The sequence below is a fragment of the Rhinolophus sinicus genome, linkage group LG06 (assembly GCF_036562045.2).
Source record: "Rhinolophus sinicus isolate RSC01 linkage group LG06, ASM3656204v1, whole genome shotgun sequence".
Classification (NCBI taxonomy): Eukaryota; Metazoa; Chordata; class Mammalia; order Chiroptera; family Rhinolophidae; genus Rhinolophus; species Rhinolophus sinicus.
In genome coordinates this window covers 91,177,005-91,202,642 of record NC_133756.1, presented here as the reverse complement: position 1 = coordinate 91,202,642, position 25,638 = coordinate 91,177,005, and the positions used below count along the sequence as shown (strand labels likewise).

Here is a 25,638-nt window from a genome sequence, read left to right as displayed (position 1 = left end):
CTGATCTAAGATGGCTTCACTCGCCTGTCTGGCAGTTGGGGATGGCACTCTGCTGTGCCTCTCTCTGAGCAAGATCTCATCCTCAAGAAAGCTAACCCAGGCTTCTTTATATAGCAGTATCAAGATACCAGAAGGGAGAGTGCAGAAGCTACAAGGCCTTTTAAGGCCAAGGCTCAGAAGTCTTACAATTTCATTTTATCATTTTCAACTGGTCTAAGCAAACACAAGGTGAGCCCAGATTCAAGGGGGTGGAGAAGTGACAGTCATATCGCAAAGGAGTGTAACTTCAGGGATGAGGGGCCTTGTGGAGGCCTTCTTTGTAAACAGTATACCACATCATCTAACCCTCTTTTACAGACAAGGAAAATAAAGCCAAGAAAGTTAAATATTTGGCCAAGATCGTCCAGCTAGAACCTGACCTTCGTCCAGTGCTCTTCTACTATCAAATGGCAACTCAAGAATGGGCTAGGATTTGATTCACAGAAAGCAGACAAGTGAGGTCAAGGAATGGAAATAAAGGGACAGCTATCATTTACTGAGCACCTTCTAAATGGGTAGTACATAATTAATTACTCATGAGAATAAAGATGACAAAGAGGACACAGACCTGCTCAGAATAAAGATGAAAAAGAAAAGTGAGTAGCAAAGGTCAGAAAGGGTACAGGTGGGGAAGATTAAGAAGAGGAGAAGAGGGATATGGTTCATTACTCAAGAATGGAAAATAACGGAAAAATAAATTTAACTCCAGAGGAGGAACCTCGGAGGACAGACTCATTCAGGAGGTGCTAGAATGGAATCCAAGGCAGCACATGGCAGACTAGATTCCTATGAATGAAGGAAGAGCATTTTGACTTGGAGCAGAGGACTGAGACTATATGGCCCAGTAAAAAAACCACCTGATTTAACGTAGTCAAATTAACCAGCCTAGGGGTAGAACAGATTACAAGTACGGACAACAGTTCCTCATGATAACATTGAGTCAAACTGGACTAATGAAGCAAACAAGCTGTGCATGTGTAATTTATCTACATGTATGTCATTTGTATCCCTGAAGTTCCTCTCATTGGCATAAAGTGGACTGCCTGCTCTCAATGGCCGAACTATTTATGTTTTGCTTCCTTGGTAATAAGTAAACACAATGCTATTTTTTACTACCTTACCCTTGAATTTTCTAGCTTTACATGTTCCCCACTTTCCTGACAACCATCCCAGGATCATTCTTGAAATATTTCTGCTTTAGAAGCTGCTGGGTTTCCTTAAAATGTTACCCTCTCATGTACCTGCATGTAACTAATGTCTGAGTTTCATTTCTCAGTTTTCATGAAACAAATATTTGCATATGCACATCTACAAATCAATTATGTTTTACCTACTTCTAATCCATAGGTTTCTATGGCCCAACGTTCAACTTTAATCAGAATGAAAGTCAGAAACCTGGGGGAAATATTTAGAGCAATGAGTTCATATTTTTATTAAATGTGCCTCATTCCAATGAAAACTATGATGCATTGATTCATAAACTGATAAAATGTACAACTGCCAAAACACAAAATGTAATTAGTAAACAGACATGGGAAAGTGTTCAAACCTCACTACTTATCAAAGAAATGTAGCATATTTTATTAAGAAAACAAAAATTCTTAAAAGAAAAATAGCCACCCACAATTATAAACATGGTGCCTTGAAAGTATTAAATTCGGAAAATAAAAACACTCAAAATAGTAATACGTAGTCTCCCAAGATTGTCTAATGGCAGTCTTGTACATTGCAGGCATCGGTAATATTGCTGCAGCCATTATGAGAAGCATTTTGGCAGGGTGTATAAAAAATCACAAAAATGTTTAGACTTTTTGACCCAATAATTCTGCTTCAGTGTCTTTCAGAAGCACTGTAAAAATAGAAAATGCACACTGATGTTTATTACAGCAATATGTATAAGGGAGAATATCTCAATGTTCTACACCAGAGAAATAGTAAATAAATTATGGAAAACATACCAGCTCTAATATTATGCAAATATTTAAAAATTACTCCAAAGACGAGTAATATTGAAGGTGTTTATATATAATGTTGGATTTTTTGTTCCATTTTTTTGGTTTGTTTTAGATTATATAAGCATCGTATCTATGAATAGCATCTTCTATGCACCATGTAAATCAGAAATCTAGAGTCTTCCTTGACATGTCTCTGCCCCTAACCCTGCAAAGTCACATCATTACTTGGTGGACACTGGGGGTCAATTTTATCTACTAAGTAGCTCTGAATACTTTCTACTTTTCTTTACCTTCACCAACACCATCCTGGTCCAAGCAAATAATTTTTTTCCCAGACTCTACAAGTATCCTCACTAGTCTCCTGTTCTCCACTAGAATAAACTCTCCACCTGCAGCTAGGATGATCTTTTAAAAATGCAGGGCTGATGTGTCATTGCCCCTGCCATGTCATCCGTGCTTTCTCATTGCTCCAGGACTAAATGCCAAGCTGCTTAACCCAACCCCAAAACACTGCATGAGCTAGCAGCTGCCTCCTCCTCTCCCTTTCAGTTTGCCTTCTCCATCTCCATGCTCCAGCCAGGTAGACCTCATTTCAGTTTCTTGTTTCTTCCTTGGGGCACTGGCTCCGCAGCCGCTACCCTTCTGCCTAGAAAACTCTCTCCCCTGCCCACTATCCCTTTGCCTCAACCGTCATCCTTCAACCTCTCAGGAAAATCTTTGCTGAGGCTTCAGACCAGGTCCCCTTTTTATACGCTCTCATAGCATCTGTTGTTTTTTTTATTGTTTGTCCCTCCCCCCCCCCCAGCAGAATATAAATTACATGAGGGCAAGGACTTGACTTGTTCACTGCTTTTTACCCAGAATTCAATCATGTGTTGAATAAGTAAATCATACTTACCTCTCTTTATTACCTTACATCCATTATCATAATTGGACCTCTGTCTCTCCCATTGGACGGTAAGCTCTATGATAAAAACCATATCTGCTCTGCTCACATTGTAACTCCATGTCTGCACCATAGGAGGCCTTCCACAAATATATATTGAATAAGTTTTATTACAACCATGTGAAAAATCGTATCCCGTATTTTCACTGTAAGCATTTTTGCCGTAAACATCTTTGCCGCAAATATTTTTACCATACAACTAATTGGCCGTAAGGTAATTTCATCATAAAAGACAAACTAATAAAACATAAGAGAGGGACACGAAAAAGGACATGATGAAACATGAAAAATTAATAACAAAATTAAAAAGACTTTATTGTGAGAAATGAAAATACATGTCTTCCAAGTCTAGGATGCATGTTTATAATTGAGCTTTGCATTGCACTCTGAAAAACCACGCAATACAATCTGACGTCACAGTCCTATCTAATGTCTGAACAAGGCTGTTGTATCTGAATTAGCTACAGAACTGAATTAATGCCCTGGAAGACTCTTGTGAATTAGTGGCTGTTTGTTTTATATTTGCCATAGTTGGTTGACTTTTGGTTTTACCGGGTGGGAAGTGTTACCACAGACTCAAAGAGGTCCACTGGAGCAACCGGTTAGCTTAGTTGGTTAGAGTACATGCTCTTAACAACAAGGTTGCCCGATCGATCCGCGATCCCCGCATGGGATGGTGGGTTATGCACCCCGCAACTAGATTTAAAATGGCAACTGGACTTGGAGCTGAGCTGTGCCCTCCACAACTAGTTGAAGGACAACGACTTGACTTGGAGCTGATGGGCCCTGGAAAAAATACACTGTTACCCAATAAAATGGAAAAAAAACAAAAAGAGTCCGCTGGCCTGCCTTCATCCAAGCAAAAGAAGACACGTGAGCACGCATTTGCAGTAAATAAAGTAAAAGTTTATCCAAGGAGTTGGCGCCAAGTTGGAGACACAGGTGAGCCTAGTGCTCTCAGAAACCTGGCTCCCCATGGCCTCTAGCAGCCAGGTTATAGCAGCCAGGTTATATAAGGGAAAATCATTAATCATGGTTACTGTGGGACCTGGGGTCACTGGCTCTGCTGATGGTCAGGGCTAAGGTAGGGAGCAATGGATGATGGCTTCAGGTCCTGGTGTCAGTCAGGGTATGCTCTGCCTGATTCCCAGGGGGATGCCATTCATGGGGCTGTTCTGCTCTCATGAGTCTGGAAGCTGAAATCTAACCAAGGCCAAGGTGTTATCTTTGTTTGACCAAAACCTTATTCTATTGAGGGTTGGTTATTGTATCTTGGTCATGATTGATTAGACTGGAAGTTTTATTTTTAAGTGAGTTTGATGCTGACCAGAACCTAATGTCCTAAAGGCTTAATGATTAAAAGAAATGGACACACAGTATATGTACAGGTAGGAGGGTCTGGGGGAAAGAATGCAAGTGAGTTAAAGTTCTATCAGGATAAACAAAGTTAGCTTGGATTAAAGCAAAATGCAAAATGCTAAAGAAATGAAGTTCATGTATGGTTACAGAAGGATGACCCAGCTCAATGAACGATTTGCAGACTGAAATGTTATCATAATCTAGTATAGTATGCAAACTGGTTTACTGTAGTTTTACAATCTGGCTTTATATGTAGTTATTTTCATCCACTATTTTAAGACCACCATGTCTACTGCTCACTGTAGAGTCCACTATGAGGTTTAAGATTTATATAATCGAAAAATGGGAGTACTGCAAGAGTTTTGTTAATGGAGAAATGAAACCAAACTGATAACTAGCTTAAATACATTATGTCTACCAAATCTAAACCGAACTGTCAACCAGCTATTTTATCTTTTATGGCAAAACTGCTTTATGGCCAATTAGTAGTGTGGCAAAAATGCCTGCGGCAAAGACGTTTACTGCAAAAATACTTACAGCAAAAATGCCTAGAGCCATGAAAAATGCAGAGGTAAAATCACACCAAAAGTGTGATAGAATTGTGTTAGGATTATGAAAATATGACTTATTTTCTTTCTCTATCTCTAAGAAAAATTACAATGGAAAAATGAGAATATGAATAAAAATTCACAATTAAACAAAAAGAAAAAATAGCTCCACATATTGTACTTATTGAATAAACATCATTAGAAAGCTAAAAATAGAAATGATAACTATAATTATTTTACTCTGAGATTAGGTGTTTTCATTTTTTTCTCTGGTGTGCCCAAGTGGGTGCCATCTGTACATACCTTATAATCATAGATAAAATGTTATATTTTGTTTTTCCTGCTTCATGTTATGTCACATGTACTTTTCCAAGATGCTACATCACCTACATAATTATTTTTAACAACCTTAAAATGTTCAATTAAATTATGTACTTTGGGGGTGGTATTTCTTTAAGATCTATTTCCTGGAGGAGAATTCAAACTGCGTGAATATTCAACAGAGGTATAGATTTCTGACTTCACTGGAAGTTAGAAAAGAAACAGGCAGAGATGAATATGTGTGCAAGCATGGAATGAATGTTTGAAGTGGAATTAAGTGGTGTGGTTATTTTAAAAGAAAGTTTGTGTTACATTGAGTGAGCCTTTAGGGAAAAAAAAGTTATGTTTATTAAAGAGTTTCTAAGACAGGTAGCTTTACTGTTTTTTGAAATGAGATGGATGTGTTAAGAAGAGGAGGTGGGGGTGGTACTGAATATGGGAGTCTGATAATTTAGGGGAACTTCAAGGAAGTGGAGGTCCTACAGAAATGTGAGACATTACAAAATGGAGGCAGCCAGTACTAGCTAGCAGCAGGTACCTGTGGTCTCTTAGTCTGTTAGTAAGGAAAGTTGCAATAGACACAGGAGTGCCCAGGTGCCAGAGCAGTGGCAATGGCATAGTGGGAAGCACTAGTGCAAATTATGTGGGCTGGACGTAATGCTTGCTACCTAATGCTTTTCAAAATGCAAGTCTGGGCAGGATGGCCTTTGGCTTCCTTCTCAATTATTTCATAAAATGACAGTATCATAGCCCCAAGGAGGAGCCTGTGTTGCGACCATCTCAGTTCATTGCCTTTAACCCCAAGTTTGCCACTCTGCAGCTGTCTTGCTCACCACCTTCTTAGTAATACAAAGTCCCTAATACTTGTGCTTCACAGAGCACCCTGGATAAAGGGCAACCGCTACAGGGTCACATGAAATTCTTTCCCAAACAGCAGAACTTCTCAAACTCGGAACCCAACAAGCCGAACTTTTTCATCAGTGCTGTGCCAAACTGGCTGCTTCATGAGAATTGTCATCATGTTCTTGAAACTCCCCTTTTTGCTCTGTTTACCCCAGTCCAAGGCTATGTCCCTCTGGATTGAGCACCTCCCATTTCCAAACAGTTCTAGGGGCCTCCTGAAATAGAGCAAAATGATCTGCTTTAAAATAAGAATCACAACTAATGATTTAATTAAGGACTTAGAGCAACATTTTTGTTTGAAAGAGGACGAAGTAGGAGAGGGTAGGGGAGAAGGAAGAAGTAATGGCAGAATTTCAGTTCTGGTATTCTGACAGTGGGGGGCAGACATATTTGTGCTCTAGATTTCCTTTTCTATGTAGCTCAAATCATACTGTCTCTTACTACCTGAGCATAAGCCCTGTGCTCATTCATGGGCTTTTATGTTTAAAGAATTCCATTATTTAAGACCATTACATTCAATCATATGTAAGCTTTTATCTTTGACCACTGGATGGGCAAGTATCATAAGGACTTTGTCTGTTATATTCATTGTTGAATCTCCATTGCCTACACATGACTGGTACATGGACATTGCTCAATACACATGAATGAATGAATGAATGAATGAATGAATGAATGAATGAATGAATGAAGGAATGAATGAATGAATGAACGAAGGAATAAAGGAATGAAGGAATGAGAACTAGAAGATTCTAGCTTCTCCATGTCATTAAAACATCTATCATTCGATTGCATTATTAGGCCGGGTTTGTACAATGTCCAACCCAGGTTGTCCGCACTGACTTGATTATTTTAACTACTAGAAAAACTTTTAGATTATCACTGTATGTGGAAGAATACAGCATATATATATATATATATATATATATATATATATATATATAATAAGCATATATGTATACAAATGGTAAAAAGGAAATTCTGACTTGAACCATTTTTCTCCCCCTAAACTTGCAGTTTATGCAACTTCTCCTTTAGGTATAAAGGTTAGCCCAGCACATGAGGCTGCACTTGATGTGAAGAAATTTAAAGGTGCATTGATATTTTTCTTTATTTCAGCAAACTCCAGAAAACAAAGAGGGATATCAGATGGCTTCAAGGAGTGACTGGTGAATGGTTTGAAGAAATTCAAAGAAAAAAGTTTTGCAATGAAACAGATGTTAGCCAAATGTTAAAGCAACCACTTACATACAGGCTAAAGAAGGGGATGGCAGAAAATGGTGAGAAAAGATACTTACATCTAATTTTTTTTTCTTATGGTATTGTAGATAATGGCTCAGTGGATCTCCAATTTAACCAATCCATGTTTAGGACTATTTTTAAATCATAAGGTACAAAAGTTTCATAACACAACACACAATAAAAAGAATGAACCTGAAATTGTACTATAATGTCTGGGGATGTGCTTTAAGAATCAGTCAAGATAGCATAGTGGTTAAGAACACAGATATAGATACAGCTAGATATAGATATAGATATAGATGTATCCGGATTCAAATCTCCACTCTTGTGTCTCTGTATATTCTCTATTCTATCAAAATGTATGTGACTCTGTTCAAGTTACTTTCTCTCTGTAAGCCTTAATTTTCTCATCTTTAAATGGGTATGATAGTACCTTCCTCATAGGGTAGTTGTGAGAATAAAATAAAATTTTATGTGTAAAGTACTGAGCTGGAACACAGTAAGCACTTAAATAAGTGGAGTGACGATGCAGAACAAGGGGAGACAGAGGAGGGGAAGAAAAGGAGAAGAGAGGTTAAGAGGGGTTCCTACCCTTCTGGTACTTTGGTAACTTAAACCCTGTAAGAGAGTTTGAATAAATGCCTTCTTGGGACATTCTGTATGACTACCAGCATGTCACTTGCCTTCACCCATCACTTAAAAAAAAAAATCTGCAAATGAGGATCATAAAACCTGCTTTCACAGAACAATAGTGAAAATAACAAAGTGCATTGGAAATTTAAAAATATAAATATAAAGTATCTTTCTACTGATAGTCACATTGACTATTTTTGCTTATAGGTTACTAATACTGGTATTAGTAACATCAAGAAATGTGTAACAATATTTCTAAACTTACATACTGACAATATTTTGCAATTCCCATAATATACAAATTTATCTAAAAAGACTTATATTTCAGATATTTATATTAACCTCATATATACTGATGAGGCAAAAAAGGGTTAATAAAAGTGAGCCTGAAGGGGGCCTGCATCTCTTCCCCAGGAACTGCCCAGGCTCATCCACTAGAAATAAATCAAAGATGTCCAAACCCTCCTAAAAAGAGGAGATAAGACCCAACTGGTATTAACTGGTTCCTCACACGTGTGCAAACTGTTAAAATCTGTCCATTGCATGAACTCTAGCCTCATTACAATACAATTAAAATAAAATGAACATTAAGGCTTGGCCCCCAACCCCATGGGTGTTTCTGTATGCATTATGGGTAAGAGCATGCACAGAAAGAAACTAGTTATATAACCAACATATGTCAATCAAATGACCTCAGCCTATATGTCACATCTGCTGTAAGGAAATTTACCTATCCTTTCCTATATAAGAAAAGGCGAACCTAAAGTTGGGTGCAGTTGTCTGTCCCGGCAACTTCTGTGCCAGCATCTTTCTTCTTGAATAAACTTACTTCATTGTTCTCCTCATTTCAGGCTGAGTCTGTGAATTTTTTCACCTTTTGCGGATGACCAGGGGTTAATTCCAATGACACAACATGTACTGTGGTAACTTTCTCCTTACCTTGGATTCCTTTGACATTCTAAGCTCAGCTTGTCCAAAGTAGTACAGTATTAGGAACTTTGTATATGTTGACTTTGCCTTAGAATTTTAATACTCATATATAAAACTATATTATCTACACATATGTAATACATATTTATATTACATGCATATACACACAAAAACCTTTTATGTAGCAAATATGTAAAGAGAAATCGATTTTTTTGACAGGAATAGGAAACACTCTAAATGGCTTAATTTCCCTTTACTTTCTTTGGTATAAAATTTACATAGTATCTAGCACTGTGTTTTAAAGTACTAAAATAAAAATTTCTCAAGGACAGAGTGGTTAAGAGCAACATGAGAACTGAATGAGGTCCCCAACACCTCACATCTCATTTTGGATAGCCATGGGGAAGACACGTTGAGTGAGATCCATGCAACTGGTGTGAAGGGAGGGTTCCACAGAACTGCAGTCCACAGGACATATTAAAAGACTCCCTAGTATGTCTGAGGATTTTCTCCACTTAGCAAAACCACGAGAGGCAAAGGACTCCCCTTGGTTCATGTGGGGATGCCTGCTGCATCTCTAGACTACGTAGAGACAGGAGGGAAGAGAGTGAAGCCTTAGTTCTCTGAGATTTATTGACCTGGAAATATTTTAATAATACAAAATTTTTACAATTTTCTTTTAGATCCTATGGATTTACAAGCATCAGGATCGAAAAATATACCTAATCAAAAAAATCTACCATCTGTTCCTTCTCGGCTGAGCTTCAGATCATTTTCTTCCCTGTTCTCATTCAGAAAATCCAGAAAGGAGACTCTAAAGCTTCAGTCTCTGGGACAAAAAGGGTGAGTCAAATTCAGATTATGTGACAGCTCATTAGTTACCTGACTCCCAGAGGCCAGTAGCCTGTTTGGTGTTCCGAATGTTTAATGTTTGCTCTTAGAATTTAAATTCAAATACTAAACTAACAAAGGAAACAGCACTTAGTGTGCAGAGGGACAAAGTCCTTGTGAAACCTGGAAACTTGGGTCACGTGGAATGCAACTTCTAACTAACAGCACAGGCTCTAGGTGTGCACTTGGTGAATGATGGGTTAAATATTGGGAAATAATTACTGACAATTTCTGCACTGCTCCAAACGCCTGGTCTATTTCCTGGTCAGGCGGATATATTTAAATCAGGCAGATATATTTGCTTCTTCCTTGGGGAGTATGTGTGTCTGTGGTTACAAGGAGTGATGACGTACTCAGTGAGCATAAATGAGATGACCAAAGAAAGTAGGGAAAAATCAGAACCATTCTGATGTCGTTGCACAGAACTTAAACTTCAGGTGAAGGAAGGGAAGCTTTTGGAGCAGTGAAGGCACAGTTCCAGATGGTTCCCAGTTTAGAACTGTGTAAATAGGTTCAACTTGACTCATTATGTTGCTGGATTGTTTTGTGCAAAACACGTAAGGCTTTGCTTCCATTCATCTGAGCTGACTGCTAAATATTTTCAGCTTGCCTTCCTGGTTGAAAAGCTTCCCACCCTGTTAAGGTGTTGGCTTGGCACGTGATGTGTTCCATGTGTGCCGTCATACCATTAAGAGTGCACTGCACTGCTTAAATTAAAGGTGTTGGAGGTCACTCTTGCCGAAAAACAATAGGCAGCAGCAGCAGCAGGTGGGGTGTGTGATGAGACTCCTGGACTCAGAGAACAGAGTTCTTTCCTCCCCTCTTGGGTGGATGGAAGGTTTTTTGCTTCAGCTTTCACCGGACGCTGTTTTGTCTCTGATGAAATAATGAAGAGCTAAACAAAATGTAAATTTGTGTGACTGTCTCTACCAGAGTCACTTACAAGCAAATCCTCTTCAAATAGGTGAGTTGCTTTTCTTGGTAAAAATGTTTGAAACATTAGTAATTCTCTCATTTGGGAATTTTGAAATGAGGAATATTTCCTTTGTAGGTAACATTTCTTGTAAGGAGAAAAGAAATATTCCTAATGTGTGGTGTAGCTGGGACTTGTGGTGTAATTTGTGTTTTAGGTGATTTTAAGGCAGAGTTTTGTATAGCTGAACAATCTGACATTCGTAGTAAACTAGGAAAAGTTGAAAAACCTGTTATCTCAATGGACAAGTTATTTCCAAGTTCATATTGCAAGTTATTGCAAAAATGGATCAAAGAAGATAAAATATCTATAATCTTCATTCAGGTGTCATGTGTTTTAGTTATAAACCAAACTTAAAAAAAAAAAGAAAACAGAAACTCTTGCAAAATGCTTTTTAGCAACAACTATCCTTATGTATCACAATGACTTAGCTCTCTTTTAACCAGATGAACTGAAACATATAACACAGCATGCAGAAATTAAGCAAATTTCATTATTTAAGTATATGTGTATATGTAGCAGTTTTCAGAATTTGTCAACTTTAAATACATTTTACTATCAAAACATAAGTGGCAATAAATATTTATTAATGTGCTGGTGCACAACACCATGAAGGCACTGCTTTTTTGCTCCTAAGAGGTTTCAGAAGAGAAAATGTATTTTTAAATATCAGTATGACCAGAATATTTGGATATAAATCCTGAATGTGTGTGTGTGTTGGCTGGGGAGTGTGGGGTGTGGGGTGGGGTTAAGGAAGTGGGCTATGGTAGGAATATAAATTCCAAAGGACTCTTTACTCTTAAGTAGAATCAAACTTTCTTGGGCAGTTTTGATCTTTCGAAATACAAGATCAACCTTCAAAATACAGACTCTGATTCAAGAGTCCCTCCTTGCCTGTGAGTGCAATGGGAGGAACTGACAAAGGGCCCCCGGGGCAAGTACAGTCATTCTCTGCCAGGTTTCTACTTGCTGAAGTCATCAAGCTTTGACTTTATCACACTAGTTGCTCCGGAGAACAAGTCAGGAAAGCAGTTTATAGGATCTTTTGCATATCACAGAAAGAGAACCAAACCTCTCTAGGCAAAACACAGCCTTCTGTTCAGCCCTAAAAGAATTGAGTATCAGAAAAATGTTTTTTCCTCTTATGCTATGGTTGAATTGAGAAATGACACTGGATAATGGGTAACTCTCCCATTGCCCCCCAGAATGGACTTCATCATTTCACTAGATATACTTGTTTATTTTAGAAAGGCCCAGCCAATAAAGTATATGGTATGTTGAAGCTTTGACTTCCTATTATCAGTAGATAAAAAGCCATATGAACATAGTGACTTAATGAATTAATAACAAGGCAAAAAGTTTTGCCATTTCTGCTTCTCATATGACTAGTTTCTCCTCTCAAATGTATGCACTTCTCATATTATCCCATTATTTTAATCCTATTTATAAATGATTGAACTCTACCGTTTGTGACCCCACCCCATCCCCAGGAAAAAAGAAAAATATTTTCCATTCATGTTTTAATTTATTGCTAGCCAATAAATTCAAGGAAAGGATACATGCTTTACATGTATCTTTTCCCCCAACATTTCCTTGCAAAGTCATGTTTCCGTGTGTCTTGCAATGGGGCATCTAGTGCCTGTGACATACAGCACTCAGCCCCCACCATAACATTTCAGTAACTCCATTGACTCACAGATTCCTTCCTCATAGTTCAGCAAGTACCCAATAGTGTATGAGTTTATGAAAGCAGTCTTCCTGGCAACTGAGAAACATCTACAGTTGTTCCTTTCTTATTCTAGACCCCCGGTTATTCCAGTGATGTCCTCCCCACCATGAATAGGTGGTGTGTGCCTCTCTGTTTCATGCTCCAACGTACTTTACAATGAAGTCACTCTTTCAGGGGGGCTACTTACCCTCATGTTCACACACATTCTCAAAGCTGTGCAGCCATGTGTCACCAGTTCATGATGGCAATTTAAGGGGCGTGGACTTTTGTCCCCTACTCTTTCCTTTGTTGTAGTCCCAAGGACTAGGCAAAGGGCCAATACAAGGGAACTAGTTCATAAACCTCATGAATAACATATGCAGTTAAATGTAAGATCACCTATTTCCTTTGAGGACCATCACAGTGCTTCACGTATAGTATGTATTCCCCAGATAGGTGTGATTAGAAAGTGACAACAGCTGTCATCAAGTGAATGCATACACACCACCTTGCTCCTGTAGGAGAATTTTTTTTTCCCTTGAGATGCAAAGGTCTTTGGTGGATCCACCTAGCTGCTCTTCAGACATGCCCAATCTTGCCTGATCCATAGGGTGTACACAGTTTAGGCAGCCCAGTGCACCTTCAGTTTCCATAAGCAAAAAGTTCAAACATTTTTTGGAAAATTAAAAAGGCAGATTATATTATTTTCCTGGATTCTGGTTGGTATTTTATTTCCTCTCTCATACACTACAAGCATCCTACTGTGCTCTCTTCCCCCTTCCTAGCTGAGTGCCTATTTTGAGTTGGAAAACAGAAATCCAAGACACCTAGACTGAGGAAGTCAGAGTAAGCAAGATGCTTCTTTGGGAATGCTCCACACCAGGTGTGGTGTCCACAGGGGAACAGCAGGGTTGTGGTGACAGGAGAGAGAAGCCAGACAAGGGGCATAGTTTTGAGTTCCATTCTGGGTGGCCAGCGGTTCCCAGTTGATCGGGGTGATCATTATTATGATCTCATCAGCAGTTTGAAAATAATGACAGATAATCTGGCCCCAACCTTGAGATTCTGATTCAGAAGGTCTGAAGTAAGGGAGAGGGAAGGTTATTTATTTTTAATAAATACATTTACTTTAATTGTAATTTATTTTTAATTCTCCAGGCTATTTGCATATTCGTTCAGGTTTGGGAACCATGGCAGCACAGCCTCCTCTTTCCTCTATGCTAAGAGCGATCGGAGTTCTGGCATGGGTCCCGGTAGTCGAGTTGATGGTTTCTTTTTCATTTATTTATCAATCTTTTGTGAAAGTACTATGTGGATCAGATACTATGTTCAGTGTTGGAGACAAAATCTTGAAAATAAAGCCAAGTCCCTGCCTGGAGGACTTTATAATCTTGTAGGGAACACCGGGTTACTGCATACAGTCAGGCAGGAGGTACACCATCTATCTCCAGGAAGTGCCAATCACATCATGATCATCAGGAATTCATATATTTATTATGACAGTTTTCTGGCAAATGGCAGTAAGGATCTTGAGGAAGGGATGCCTTTTAGAATTCATGCAGGGATGCCACCTGGCCTCGCTGCAACCTGGGTGACAGCTGAGTGCCCTGATGATTATGGTACAATATGGTGAGTGCTATGGTGGATGCATGGTATTCCTGCCATGAGAACATAAAAGAGAAGCACTCTGCTCAGACTGGGGGATCCAGAAATCTTCCTGGAAGAAGAGAACCAGGTTTTGAAGGACATATAGTACTGAGCTAGGCAGGTAAGAGTTGGGATGTTGCACCAGGCAGAAAGACTGACACAGCAAAGGTACAGAGACTGGAAAAAGCAACTCATCTAGGTCACTGAGGTTCAATGACTCTATCTAAGGTGAGACTGTAAGAGATGAGATTGGGGAGATTGGCAGAGGCCAGTGATTGGGACCTTAACATGCAATGCAAAGGACTTGGACTTGATGGATCCTGTAGACAGCAGGGAGCCATAAATCACTTTTTCACTTTTTTGAATAATACCATTCTTTTCCTTATTATATATATAGCAGATAAAATCATCCACAACCCGCTGGACAAACACTAGTAACGATGTATTTCACGCATATGTGTATTGCATATGTATATATTTTTTCCGTTGACAGTTCCCTCCCCCCCCTATTAATAGTTTTTAAACAGAGAAATGACATAATCAGATTTTCATTTTAGAAAGATCACCTTAGACCAGTGTTTCTCAACCAGGGGCAGTTTTGCCCCAAAAAGACATTTGGCAATGTCTAAAGATGTTGGTGGTTTTCACAACTGAAAGGTAAGTGCTATTGACATCTGTCTAGTAGGTAGGCTTCAGAGATGTTGCTAAACCTCCTACTGTGTACGTGACAGACCACCACACCGAAGAAATGCCAGTAGTGCCAAGGCTGAGCAACTGCTCTAGCTGTAGCGCACAGAACAGGTCTGAGGGGGCAAAACTCAAGTCAGACAGACCAGGAAAGAGGCTGTTGAAATGGTAGTGGTCTAAACTAAGGTAGCAGCAACAAGGAGGGCACAAACAGACATATCTTGGCACCCTTTAGAATGCAGGCTCATGAGAACCTGGTAACCAGATGTGTTGGGTAGGACAGAAAGGAGAGGGGAAGTGAACTCTCCACTCTGACTTAGGAAACTAGATGGGTGATGTGAAGACTATCGGAAGAGCAGATGTGAGGAAGGTAAAAATGAAACCCATTTGCTCATGTATTCAACAAATACCATGTGCAGCGCTGTGGAATAAAACTGCAGTCCTTGACTTCCCGGGCTTTAGTCTTGTGAGGACAACACACAGAGAATATTGAAACATAGGCTAGTGCTGAGAAAGTGAAGTTCTGTATGCTCTGGGAGCACATTTCAAGGAGTGAGTATCTTAGACTAAGAGTCTCAGCCTGCGTATCTAGAGTCCGGGTTGGTTTCCCAGTAAAAATATGTCTATAATGATTCTTCAAGGATGAGAGAGTTATCCAGGTAAACAAGTGGCAAAAAACTGTTTCAGGCAAAGGAACAACAGTGCATAGGTTCAGTCAGAGATGTGGCAAACTCCCTGTGGCCAAAGGGATAAAAGAAGGTTAAATATGAGGTGGAAAGTATGCAGGTACTAGATGACATAGGATCTTCTGAAGGTAGAGAAGAATTTGAACTTTTACCTGGGCACAAGTGGGAATCATTAAAATGTTAAGCAGGGAAGTGGCATGTTTCAATTTATACTGATCATTTTGGCTAAAGTGTAGAGAATGGATTGGATTGGGATAAAACCTGGAGAGAGAAGGACAGTTAAGGGACTACTACAATAATAAAGGCAAGAGATGAAAACTGTCATTCACGAGGGAAAAGGCAGGGAGATGTAGAGATATCGATCGAGTTTGAATCAACAGGCTCTGTAAATGCATCACATAGGAAAGAGTGGGTGTGGAATTCCAGGAGGACACAGAGTCCATGTTGGACATGGAGGGTCTGAATTGCTGGTGGTCATCCAGGTGGAGCTTTTCAGTGGCCAGTAACTACAGGGTACTCCACCAACACTTGGGGGAAATGACCCAGGGTTTTGGTTAGAAAAGAATATATATATATATTTTAAACAAATATTCTTGAGCCACACTCTAATCTACTGAATGAGAATTTCTGAATGCTAGCTGCAAAGGTATGGAGATGAGAGAATATTTTATGGAGGTACAATAAATTTGGTAAGCCTAACATGCAGGCACCTATAGAAGAGTGAAGTGTGAGGAGATAAAGCTTGAAGGATGAAGGGTTGTCAGGGGTGGGGGTGCGGGAGCTCATCAGATAAAAGAAGAGCCTGTGTGGTGTTAAGATTTTGGATAATACTTTGTAAGATTTTAAGTAGGAAATTGATAAGATCAAATTTGCATTTTAGACAGATTTCTCTATTGATCATATAAAGGATGGAGTCCAGGAGAAAATTGTGGAAGTTTGATATGAGGCAGGATGGGTGGAATTGGAGAAGTGGGGACATATGTGAGAGATCTTTAAGACGTGGCATCAGTAGGATTTAAGAGTAAATGCAGAAGATGAGGTAGCTTTGTATCCTTTGAAATCACCAATTCTGGAGGATTTTACCAGCATAGTTTTCACAGTACCACTGTTGCTTTTATTCACTATACAAGTGGAAGCCATTCACATCAGAAACCTAACTTTCAGGAGGGTCTGGGAGTGGGTGCAGAGACTCTGGGCCTCCAAGCCAGCTGAGTCCTGTCCCCTGCTACTTAAATTCACAATGGTACATGGCCTTGCACACCCTCAGGGAGCATGCATCCCCTCGCAGCATATTCTTGCATTCAGTGGTGCTCTGTCCCAACTGTGCTCCAGGTATCCTCTAAAGTCGTGTCTTCCACCCACCTGCCACCCTCAGAAACTGATTCCTGTTCCTGCTGTCCTCATTCCGAATCAGATTGGGGGCCTAGGGAGCTGATGAGAGTGTTGAGCTGTGTGGGTGCACAGTGAGGGCTGCAGCCCCACAGGGCCCTGGAAAGAATCTTAACCATCTGGCATGTTCTCTTGGCTCCTGGAAAATTGAATTACTTGCCAGTTTCCAACCTCCCTCGCTTTTTCCCATCTCTAGGCATTTGCTCATGCTGTCCCTTGCCTCTCATACCAGTTCAACCACCATCTTCTCCCTGTTGCCTTCCCTGTTCTTCCCAAGAAGTGATCAAGGCCCCTCTGCATTTTCAGTCTTTATTGTCCTTATCATGTCTTGGCTTGTTTTGGGGCTCTTTATGTATCTAATCTTGCCTTGCAAAAGCTCTCAGAGAACAGAGTCCCTATAGCAGTTATATTTGTTGCCTCCAAAGAACTCAAAATAGTCCATAGCATGTAGGAGGCATGTAGGCTCAATAAAGCTGTAGAGAAAGGAAGAATGGAAATAAAAGCAGTATTTAACTCCTAGATATGATAAAGTATAGAGCTGGTATTTCAGAGTAATGTGAAAAATAATCCATGATATCAATTCTAATTTCTGTTTAAAATATGAGCTAAACTATAAAATACATATGGCTGTGTGAAGATATAAAATTGTTTGTCCTCCCAGGTTTTATGCTCAACTTTTGTGAAACATGAAGCAGCCAGGAGTTTGAAAGAAGGAAAACTGCGTCTTGCCACTTTTGACTCATCGGACCTAGAGTCGTAGTTTATTTAATTCTTCATTCCCTTTGTAGTTCTCATAGTGAAGGAGAGGACCTGACTTCATACAGAGCAATGAGTCATACAGTCAATTAAATTTTGAGCTGTAATCCAGGCAGAGCACCCTTGGCATAGGATGATAGATTTAAAAGATCAAAAATCTATCTCAATTTTGGGCCTATGTCTTGTAAATTTTTTGCCTTCTACTGAATTTGAGAGAAGCAATATAAATAGTCAAAGCACAGTTGTTCTCCAAGTTGGTTTCATAATAAGTAGGACATCTTTATAAAAAGGTATATCTAGAAATCATCTTTATAGAGTTTGCTTATTAAAAAAATTCCCTTATGAATTCTTGAGTCCAGTCCTGACCTAATCTCTCTTTAAGATAAAAATGTACAGAAACAAAAAAATCTATTTCTCATTTGCAAGAAGATTCGGTGTGTCATACTGGTTAAGAAGGATTTAGTCAGCCTATATACCTTGGGCAGTGTCTTTTAACTTCTCTGTACCTCCATCTCCTGGTCTGTAAAATGGGAGAAATCGTAGTATCCACTGCACAAGAGTGATGTATTTAAATGAGTTACCGTGCACATAAAGTGTAAGAACACTGCCGGCACACATAGTAAGCACTCAAAAAATGTAACCATTTTGTTATTACATCTTTATGCTGTGTTCAGATACAAATCCACTATTATGTAATTTCTTCTTGGCTATCTGAGTGACAAAGATGTAAAACATTGATCCTGAGCAATCATAGGAAAAGCTTTCTGACATTTTTTCGACACTGCACTAGCCAAGAAATGTCTTCCTACAGAGCATTAGAAATGTATCCTCTTCCTATATCAAGATATAATGGCAAATGTGTTGTTGATTTTCCTCCTGGTAAAAGTTAGGCACTTCTTCAAAGAAATTATTTCAAATTCTTTTCACAGATGTGACGGCCATGCAGAACTTCCTGTGTCTGTGAGGGGCAACACTTTGGTAAGTAACCAGAAACTAAAGGTTACACTAAGGAACTCAGAATTAATGTAAGCCCTGGTTGGCTACCTATTTCAATAGAATTCTTCTTGGCTGAGTTTTAAATTTACTTTAGAAGCTTAGATTTCTCCTAGAGAGTTCAAAGTTTTCCAGTCGTGGTTGGTTTCCAGTTGGCTCTGGTACTGAAATGTTCAAGCAGCAGACTCTGCCAGGAAGGAGCAAGGCCATCGTATGTCCACTCACACCGTCAGTGGCATCTCTGATATTTTATCACGTGTCACTCTTGCACAGCCTTAAAGTGTTGGGCAGAGGAAGAGGCAAGAGGCATCCACTGCTACTTTTGCAAGCCAGTGTGGCTGGGCTGGACCTTTTCTGGGTAAAACCATCATTTGTATTCAAAGAGGAAGCCACCTATAGGTGAGAGCATTTGGCCAGAACAAGTTCACATGAAGGGGCTGACCCAACATGACTCTCCACCAAGGGCTTAAAGTTAAATTTATCTCTGTGTTCACATATATAAAAGATTAAGAAGCTGTAAGTTTTCTGTTTTTTGCTTCTTCATGGTTGTAACTTTTGATCTGCACATGCTTGCATCTTTCTGTGTAGCTCATGTGGTTTGGAGATGAAAGAAAAGAGGATTGTAGAAGGGACCTATGAATGCAGGAGGAGGATGGAGGCATTTTTCCATTCATTGTAGTCTTAGTACTTGTAACTACCTTCTCTCTCTCTCTCTCTTTTCTTTTTTCTTTCTTTTTTCTTTTTTTCCCCAAAAAAAAACCATGGGGTAGAATTTTGGTGAGAAATGCATATAAACAGAGGTTCTTTACTTCAAAACCAAAAGTGAGCCTCCTTTCTTCTTCAGAGTAATGCTACTTCTTTCTTTCTTTTTGGACGACACTGAATCCTATCTCTCTCCTTTCTTATGCTTGAGCCCCAAGCATCAACAACTGCCACACTTTAGTGGAGAACTTAGTATCACCCAGGCACTTGACGTACATCATTTCATTTAATCCCCAGAGGAAATCTTTGAAATAAGTACTATGATCGTCCTCATTTTAAAGACGAAGAAACTGAAGTTTAGAGAATTTAAAGATCATGCTCAATGTCACTGGTAAATGGTAGAGTCAGGATGAGAAAATCTGGGTCTCTATAACTCCACAGCTAGAAGCCAATAATGCCTGCAGCTCTGTCAACCCCAAAGCCCTGTTTGCATATGAGCCCCAGTTGCTCGTTACCTGCAGACTCTCCTTTAACTGAGAGGTGGATTGAAGTGACATCCATCCAGTTGTCACTCTGTCACTCTATAAGAGGACGGAGCCCTGCTCCAGGATGCTTCTGTACTCGCTTTTCCTTGGAGAATTCCTCAGAGCTAACCTGCCTGTACCACTTGAGAGCCATGGGGTCTGAAGCACATGAAGAGTCAAAAAGAAATGTAAATGTCTAGAAGTTATAAAACAATAAAGCAAATTTGGAATTCTCGGGATTTTGAAATCCAGTCTGAGGATTAATAGACATCTTTATGGCACTCTTTTTATTTATTTATTTATTTTTTAAGTTACAGTTGACATTCAACATTATATTAGTTTCAGGTACACAGCATAGTGGTTAGACATTTATATAATTTATGCAGTGATCCCCCTGAACTAGTCTAGTATCCACCTGGCACTGTACATAGTTGTTGTAACATTACTGACTATATTCTCTATGCTGTACTTTATCTGGCACTCTTGATTGCTGCTTGTATTTCACCATTTCACTGCTCAGAGCATGTCAATATAAAAGGTAAGAGCTAGGAAAATAAATGCAACTCAAGCCAGTGATTGTTGACCCCAATAAATAACTTCTATAAAAAGTAGGAGGGAGAAAATAATGAAACTACTGTCTAAGACAAAGGTTTTGAATGATATATAGATATGTAGATATCCATTATTTATTCATGGAAATCCTAAGCCTGTAGAGAACTAGAAATTGGCTGTTGATGCTACAGAGATTCTTGCTGAGCTTTGAGGTCACAAACTTCCCATCACTTGGTTGGCAGCCTGCAGATATGGTGATTCTGGCATTTTATTATTAAATATTTACATTATTAGAAACCTTCCCCTCAAAAGAGAAGAAAGCTGCTATTTAAACATGTGCTTCAGTTTAAAAGAAACAAAAGCTTTGAGAAAACAGAATTTTTAGAGCTAGAGAGAAGCTTAGACAACTACACCTCAGCGTTTCTCTCAGCCTCAGCACTATTTACGTTTTGGGCTGAATAATTCTCTGTTCTGGGGATGTCCTGTATAATCTAGGGTATTTAGCAATAACTGTGGTCTCTACCTACTAGATGCCAGTAGCTCTCCGTTCAATTGTGACAATCAAAAACATCTCCAGAAATTACCAAATGTTCCTTGAGGAGCAAATTGCCGCCTCTTGAGAGCCATCTCCTTGTAGGTGAGGAATCCAAGGTCAAAGTAGTCACCATTAATAAGAATGGAAACAAAACATATGGCCTTGGCCCCTTGATCAGTCCTCATCTCTGAACACATTTGGCAGGGCCTACTGTTAGGTGATATGCCAGCTCTGTACCCCAAGAAACATACCTCCAGTGTACTTACCACACTGGGCCAGTGAGAGCTCCTTAAAGCAGATTGTCTGCCCTCCGTGTATCCCCATTGCCTGGCACAGCCTGAGTGCTCAGAAATTGAAAGAAGAAATAAATTAGTGGTCCTAAGCCACAAGGTAGGTGCCTTGGTGAATTTGACCTTTGCGGGAAAACAGACACAGAACAAAGTCAGGAACACTGTGAAAAATTACTTGTTGACTTTGCTAAGGCATTTGATAATATCAGTGAGCTTAGGCTTCAGCTCTGACAGCTGTTCTACAGGTTTGTCTGCCCTAAGAAGTTCTCCAATAGTCTAAGGTTACTCTGTGACAGGTTTGTTTTGTCATGTCAGAATTGCAGACAATATTAGTAGAGTGAATTGGGGTTGGGTAAAAGGCTTCCTTTGCTTAGCCTATTCTGTTCCATGTTTGAGAATGTAACTGAGATCCTAAAAGCCAGTATTTTGAGACTGGCCTCTAACTATGGGACGTTTTTCTAGCTCATTGGACCGCAAGCATCAGCCGGCGGCCTCCAGAAAATCCTCTATAACTACAGAAGAAGAATAATGAGGACTTACTAAGAGCTAGACACCATTCCAAAGTGCTTTACAACTATTAATTCATTTAATCTTCACAGCAATCTTATGAGGTGTTGTTGCTGCTTTTATTATCTTTTTTTTCTCTCCATTTTACCAAGAAAGAAACTAAGGTATAGAAAGGTTAAGTAAATTGCCTGAAGTTATACAGCTATTAGGGGCAGAACCAGAATTTGGACCTGCGTAGAACTCATATACTTAATCATTATGCTTTCCCACCTCCGACATGCTTTTCTGAGTCCTAATATTGTAAATATTCAGTGTCTCAATTTCTGCAATAATCTTTACTTGAAATCTTATATATGTAACTTTCTACCTTGGTATACTGCAAATAAATCCATAACTGTGTGTATGGAGGGCATGAGATACTTAAAGCAAGTCTCCTGTCTTCAGGGAGTTTACTATCTAATTGAAGATATGTACATTAGTAAAACAACAGTAAAAAACAACATAGTGAAAAGAACAGGGTTAGAGATCACATCATATGAGTGTGAGTAGCCATTGTTTCCATTTATTATTCATATCATATCACTTACTCAAGACTCAGTTTTTTCATCTGCAAAATGGGAAGGATAATCTTTAATTCACAAATTTGTTCACTGGATCAAATGAGAGAAGATATTTTTAAAGTATATTGGAAACTGAATAAATGAGTAATATTGTTCAATATAAGATAGTTGGTACCAAATGAGGGAACAAAAATGTGTTAGAGAAGTTCAGAAGTGAGAAATAGTATTGTGAGAAGAGTAGTCTTGGAATTCAATTCAGTAAATATTAATCAATCTCTTACATGCTGATGCTGTGCTAAGTGCTCAGGACACAAGTGAATATTGTGCTTTCTTAGTTATTTTAGAAAGTGGTCCACTTCCAAGGTCCTGATTCATTTGTCTTCGAATTCATGGTTTTCTAGATCAGGGTGGGAAGGATTGAAATGTGTGATAGGGAGAAAGGGGAGAAACCTCGTGGTAAAGTAAAAGTGGAAAGAATGCAAACAACTTTGATATGACATAATAGGTATTATGATACCTATTATGATACACAACCAGAGTTGTGTACAAAAATACTATGGTAATTCATTCTTCCTGGGAGAATTGGAGAAGAGTTCACGGAGACGGTAATATATGAAGTGGACTTGGATGGATGAGTTGATTATTTTAGAAGAAGAGACAGAGCAAAGATCAGGAACAGAGACATGTATGCCTAGGGAGAAGTGCACAGCATTTTAGAGAATGTGTGTACAGGGCACTTGAAGAGAGTTGGGGAAGAAAGGCTTAAATCTAAAGCTGGAAAAGGATTTTGACACAATTTTGCTGCACAGAGGTATTTGAACATCATCCTCTAGGCCAGGAATGGGAAATAGACCTCATCTTTTATGGCAGCTCCATGGCATGGAATATTATTTTGAGAGGGATTCTGAGTCCCAGACGGAGCCCTGACGGAGGATCAGTGTGCTCTGGGCCCCGGGAGGCTTTGCCTCTGCTCCAGGTGACAGGAAACTTCAGGTGCTTCCCAGAAGCTCGCAGACCAGTTTGGCCTCAAGAAGATGTGTGCCGCCAAAATATAGGACACTGATAAACTAATAAACTGGAGAGAGCTGATTCAACATGGGCTCTGGAATCCGACAAACTGAGAATGAATCCTTCCTTCCACCAGCGTGATCTGAAGCAGATGACCTGCCCTCTGGGAACCTCACTTTTTTTAAGTGCAGTTTTCTGAAAGTGGGAATAATAATAGTACCAACCTCATAGGGTTGTTAAAATAATGAAATATGAAGCCCTCAGCACATTTCCTAGCCTGATCAATGTATGGTTGTTGCTGATAATAATTAATAATAAAATAATAATAATAATATCGCACATATAGCTTAAATAAAAGGGGTCTATAGAGCAGTGGTAGTGTGTAATCTTCTCTATGTCTGATACCTACTATTGACTACCAGTTACTTTTTTAAGTTTTATCACTGGAAAAAAATCCTTGCAGAGTTATAGTTGAGTGTAAATAAATACTTTCTCTTAGTCATATAATTTACATCTCTATGTGTTGAAAGCATCCCTAACGTGTAGGGCCAGTAAGATTGATCTTGAAGTAGAGGATCTGGCAGACATGACTAAAGGAGGTTATATTCAGGGTCTCTGCGTGGTAGTAGTCCTTCCCGCATGGAGAGGTTCATCTCTTTACCTGAGCCCTTAGTTCATGTAGTTTTCATTTCAGTATATATTTTCATTATAAAGGACTGTGATCCAGGAAGCCAAAAGAGTGTACTCTGGTCTACACAGTGGAAATCTAAAGTTTGTTTGGGTTGAGAGACAATGATGCTGACTTGTCTCTTAATCAGATGTATCTATCCTGCACCAATTACCAAAACTGCAGATTTGGGAGGAATGGACTTATTAGATCAATGACTAATTATTATTAGCACAAATAAAGACTCAGAGAGACAGTAGGTAGGGCACCAAAGAAAACAACACCTTGATGCATTTTAGGAAGAAAAGAATTGATCTGCAGGGTCTGATTTCTCAAATGATTAGTTTCTAGTTTTATTATCTCCAGTTGGTAACTCACTGTAGTTAATGTTTTGCTTCTAGTATTTGTTTACTTCTGAATTTTATATTATATTATATTATAATACTATATCCAACCAATAAATTATCACTGGATTTTTTTTTCCTTATTATAAAATCTCCTTTGTGTGCATTCACATTTGGCTTGCCCATAGAACTGAAAACCACAAGTCAAGGAAATTTGGGCAGGGCTTCTATAAGAAATAACTGACCTAGATCTTGAGAAAGACAACAGGCAGGAGTGAAAAGACTAGTTTGTGAGAAATTTAGGGATTAAGAGAACCTGGGCTTTAGAATTGGATAGACCTGCTCTGGACAAGTAAAAAAAGTTGGAGCTTTGGAAAGATTAGAAATTTGGTCTTAAGCATTCAAGGTGAGATGAAATGTAATGGTAAATGTCAAATGAAAAGGGAAAACTTGGGAAAGAAAGGAATTCAAGAGGCAAGGGCTGGGTAGCAGAGTAAGCTGAAAATAAAGAGACTGAAAATAAAGAATATGGGTAGTGGCTGCTCACCTGGCTCAGGGATGGGTGCAGGATGAGTTAGAGTGGGGTCAGGAGTGACAGAGCCAGTTTGACAGAGGAAGTGCAAATGGAGTTTAGGCAAAAGAGAGTGAAGGTGTGGGAGTGGATAATTCCCCAAGGTTATAAAGACAAAGCTTAAAAGTAGGGATTTGATGAAATCAAAGTAAACATTTACTAGTTAAGAAAACAGCTTTAGTTCTACATCATTCTAAATCCTGTAAAACTAACAATGATTTTTTTTGAAAATTTTTTATAAGGTTGTACTTTTCAGCACCTTTGTTTCAGAACTACTAATCGGCACTTTATGTCTGTCTAGGAGGGTCTACCATTCCACGTGAACTCTGTGGATAGAAACATTTTTCCCCCCCAAATCCATCAAGTTCACCAATTCTTAAGGTCCACTAGAAGCTTCAGCTAACCAGCTTTTGATAGAATAGGTACAGTGTTTTAAAAATCTGAAATTCCAGCTATTGGAGCCATGGAGACAACAGTCCCAACAAAAGATAGGTCAATTTCTTTCCCATTTTCTGAGAACCTCCCTAATATTTGTGTAGTGTTGTGCAAGTTTGTAGGGATTTTTGGCAGAGAGAGACTCTGTATCTTGCCTGAAGACTCATACTAAAGAGAATTAATGTAGGTATGGAGAAGTTTGTGATCACTTGAAAATGGGAGAAGCAACAAAACTCTGTAAGTTGAGAAAAAAAGTTAGGAAAATTGATTTGCGGTCCTTATACTAGTACCTTTAAGCTTGGGACATTTTTATGGGAAAATGTGAGTATTCTAGCTA

General features: G+C 39.1%; 1 protein-coding gene across 3 annotated transcripts in view; it reads left to right on the top strand.

The window, feature by feature from the left end:
• The window catches only part of EXPH5 (exophilin 5), a 72,645-nt gene that overhangs the window by 34,828 nt on the left and 12,179 nt on the right, over nucleotides 1-25,638 (top strand). For all 3 annotated transcript variants that reach the window (XM_019718717.2, XM_074335528.1, XM_019718718.2), the window contains exons 2-4: nucleotides 7,191-7,351; nucleotides 9,560-9,719; nucleotides 18,543-18,591. In XM_019718717.2, coding sequence (XP_019574276.2) covers nucleotides 7,191-7,351; nucleotides 9,560-9,719; nucleotides 18,543-18,591 — 370 coding nt within the window. The remainder of the gene's footprint in view (nucleotides 1-7,190; nucleotides 7,352-9,559; nucleotides 9,720-18,542; nucleotides 18,592-25,638) is intronic.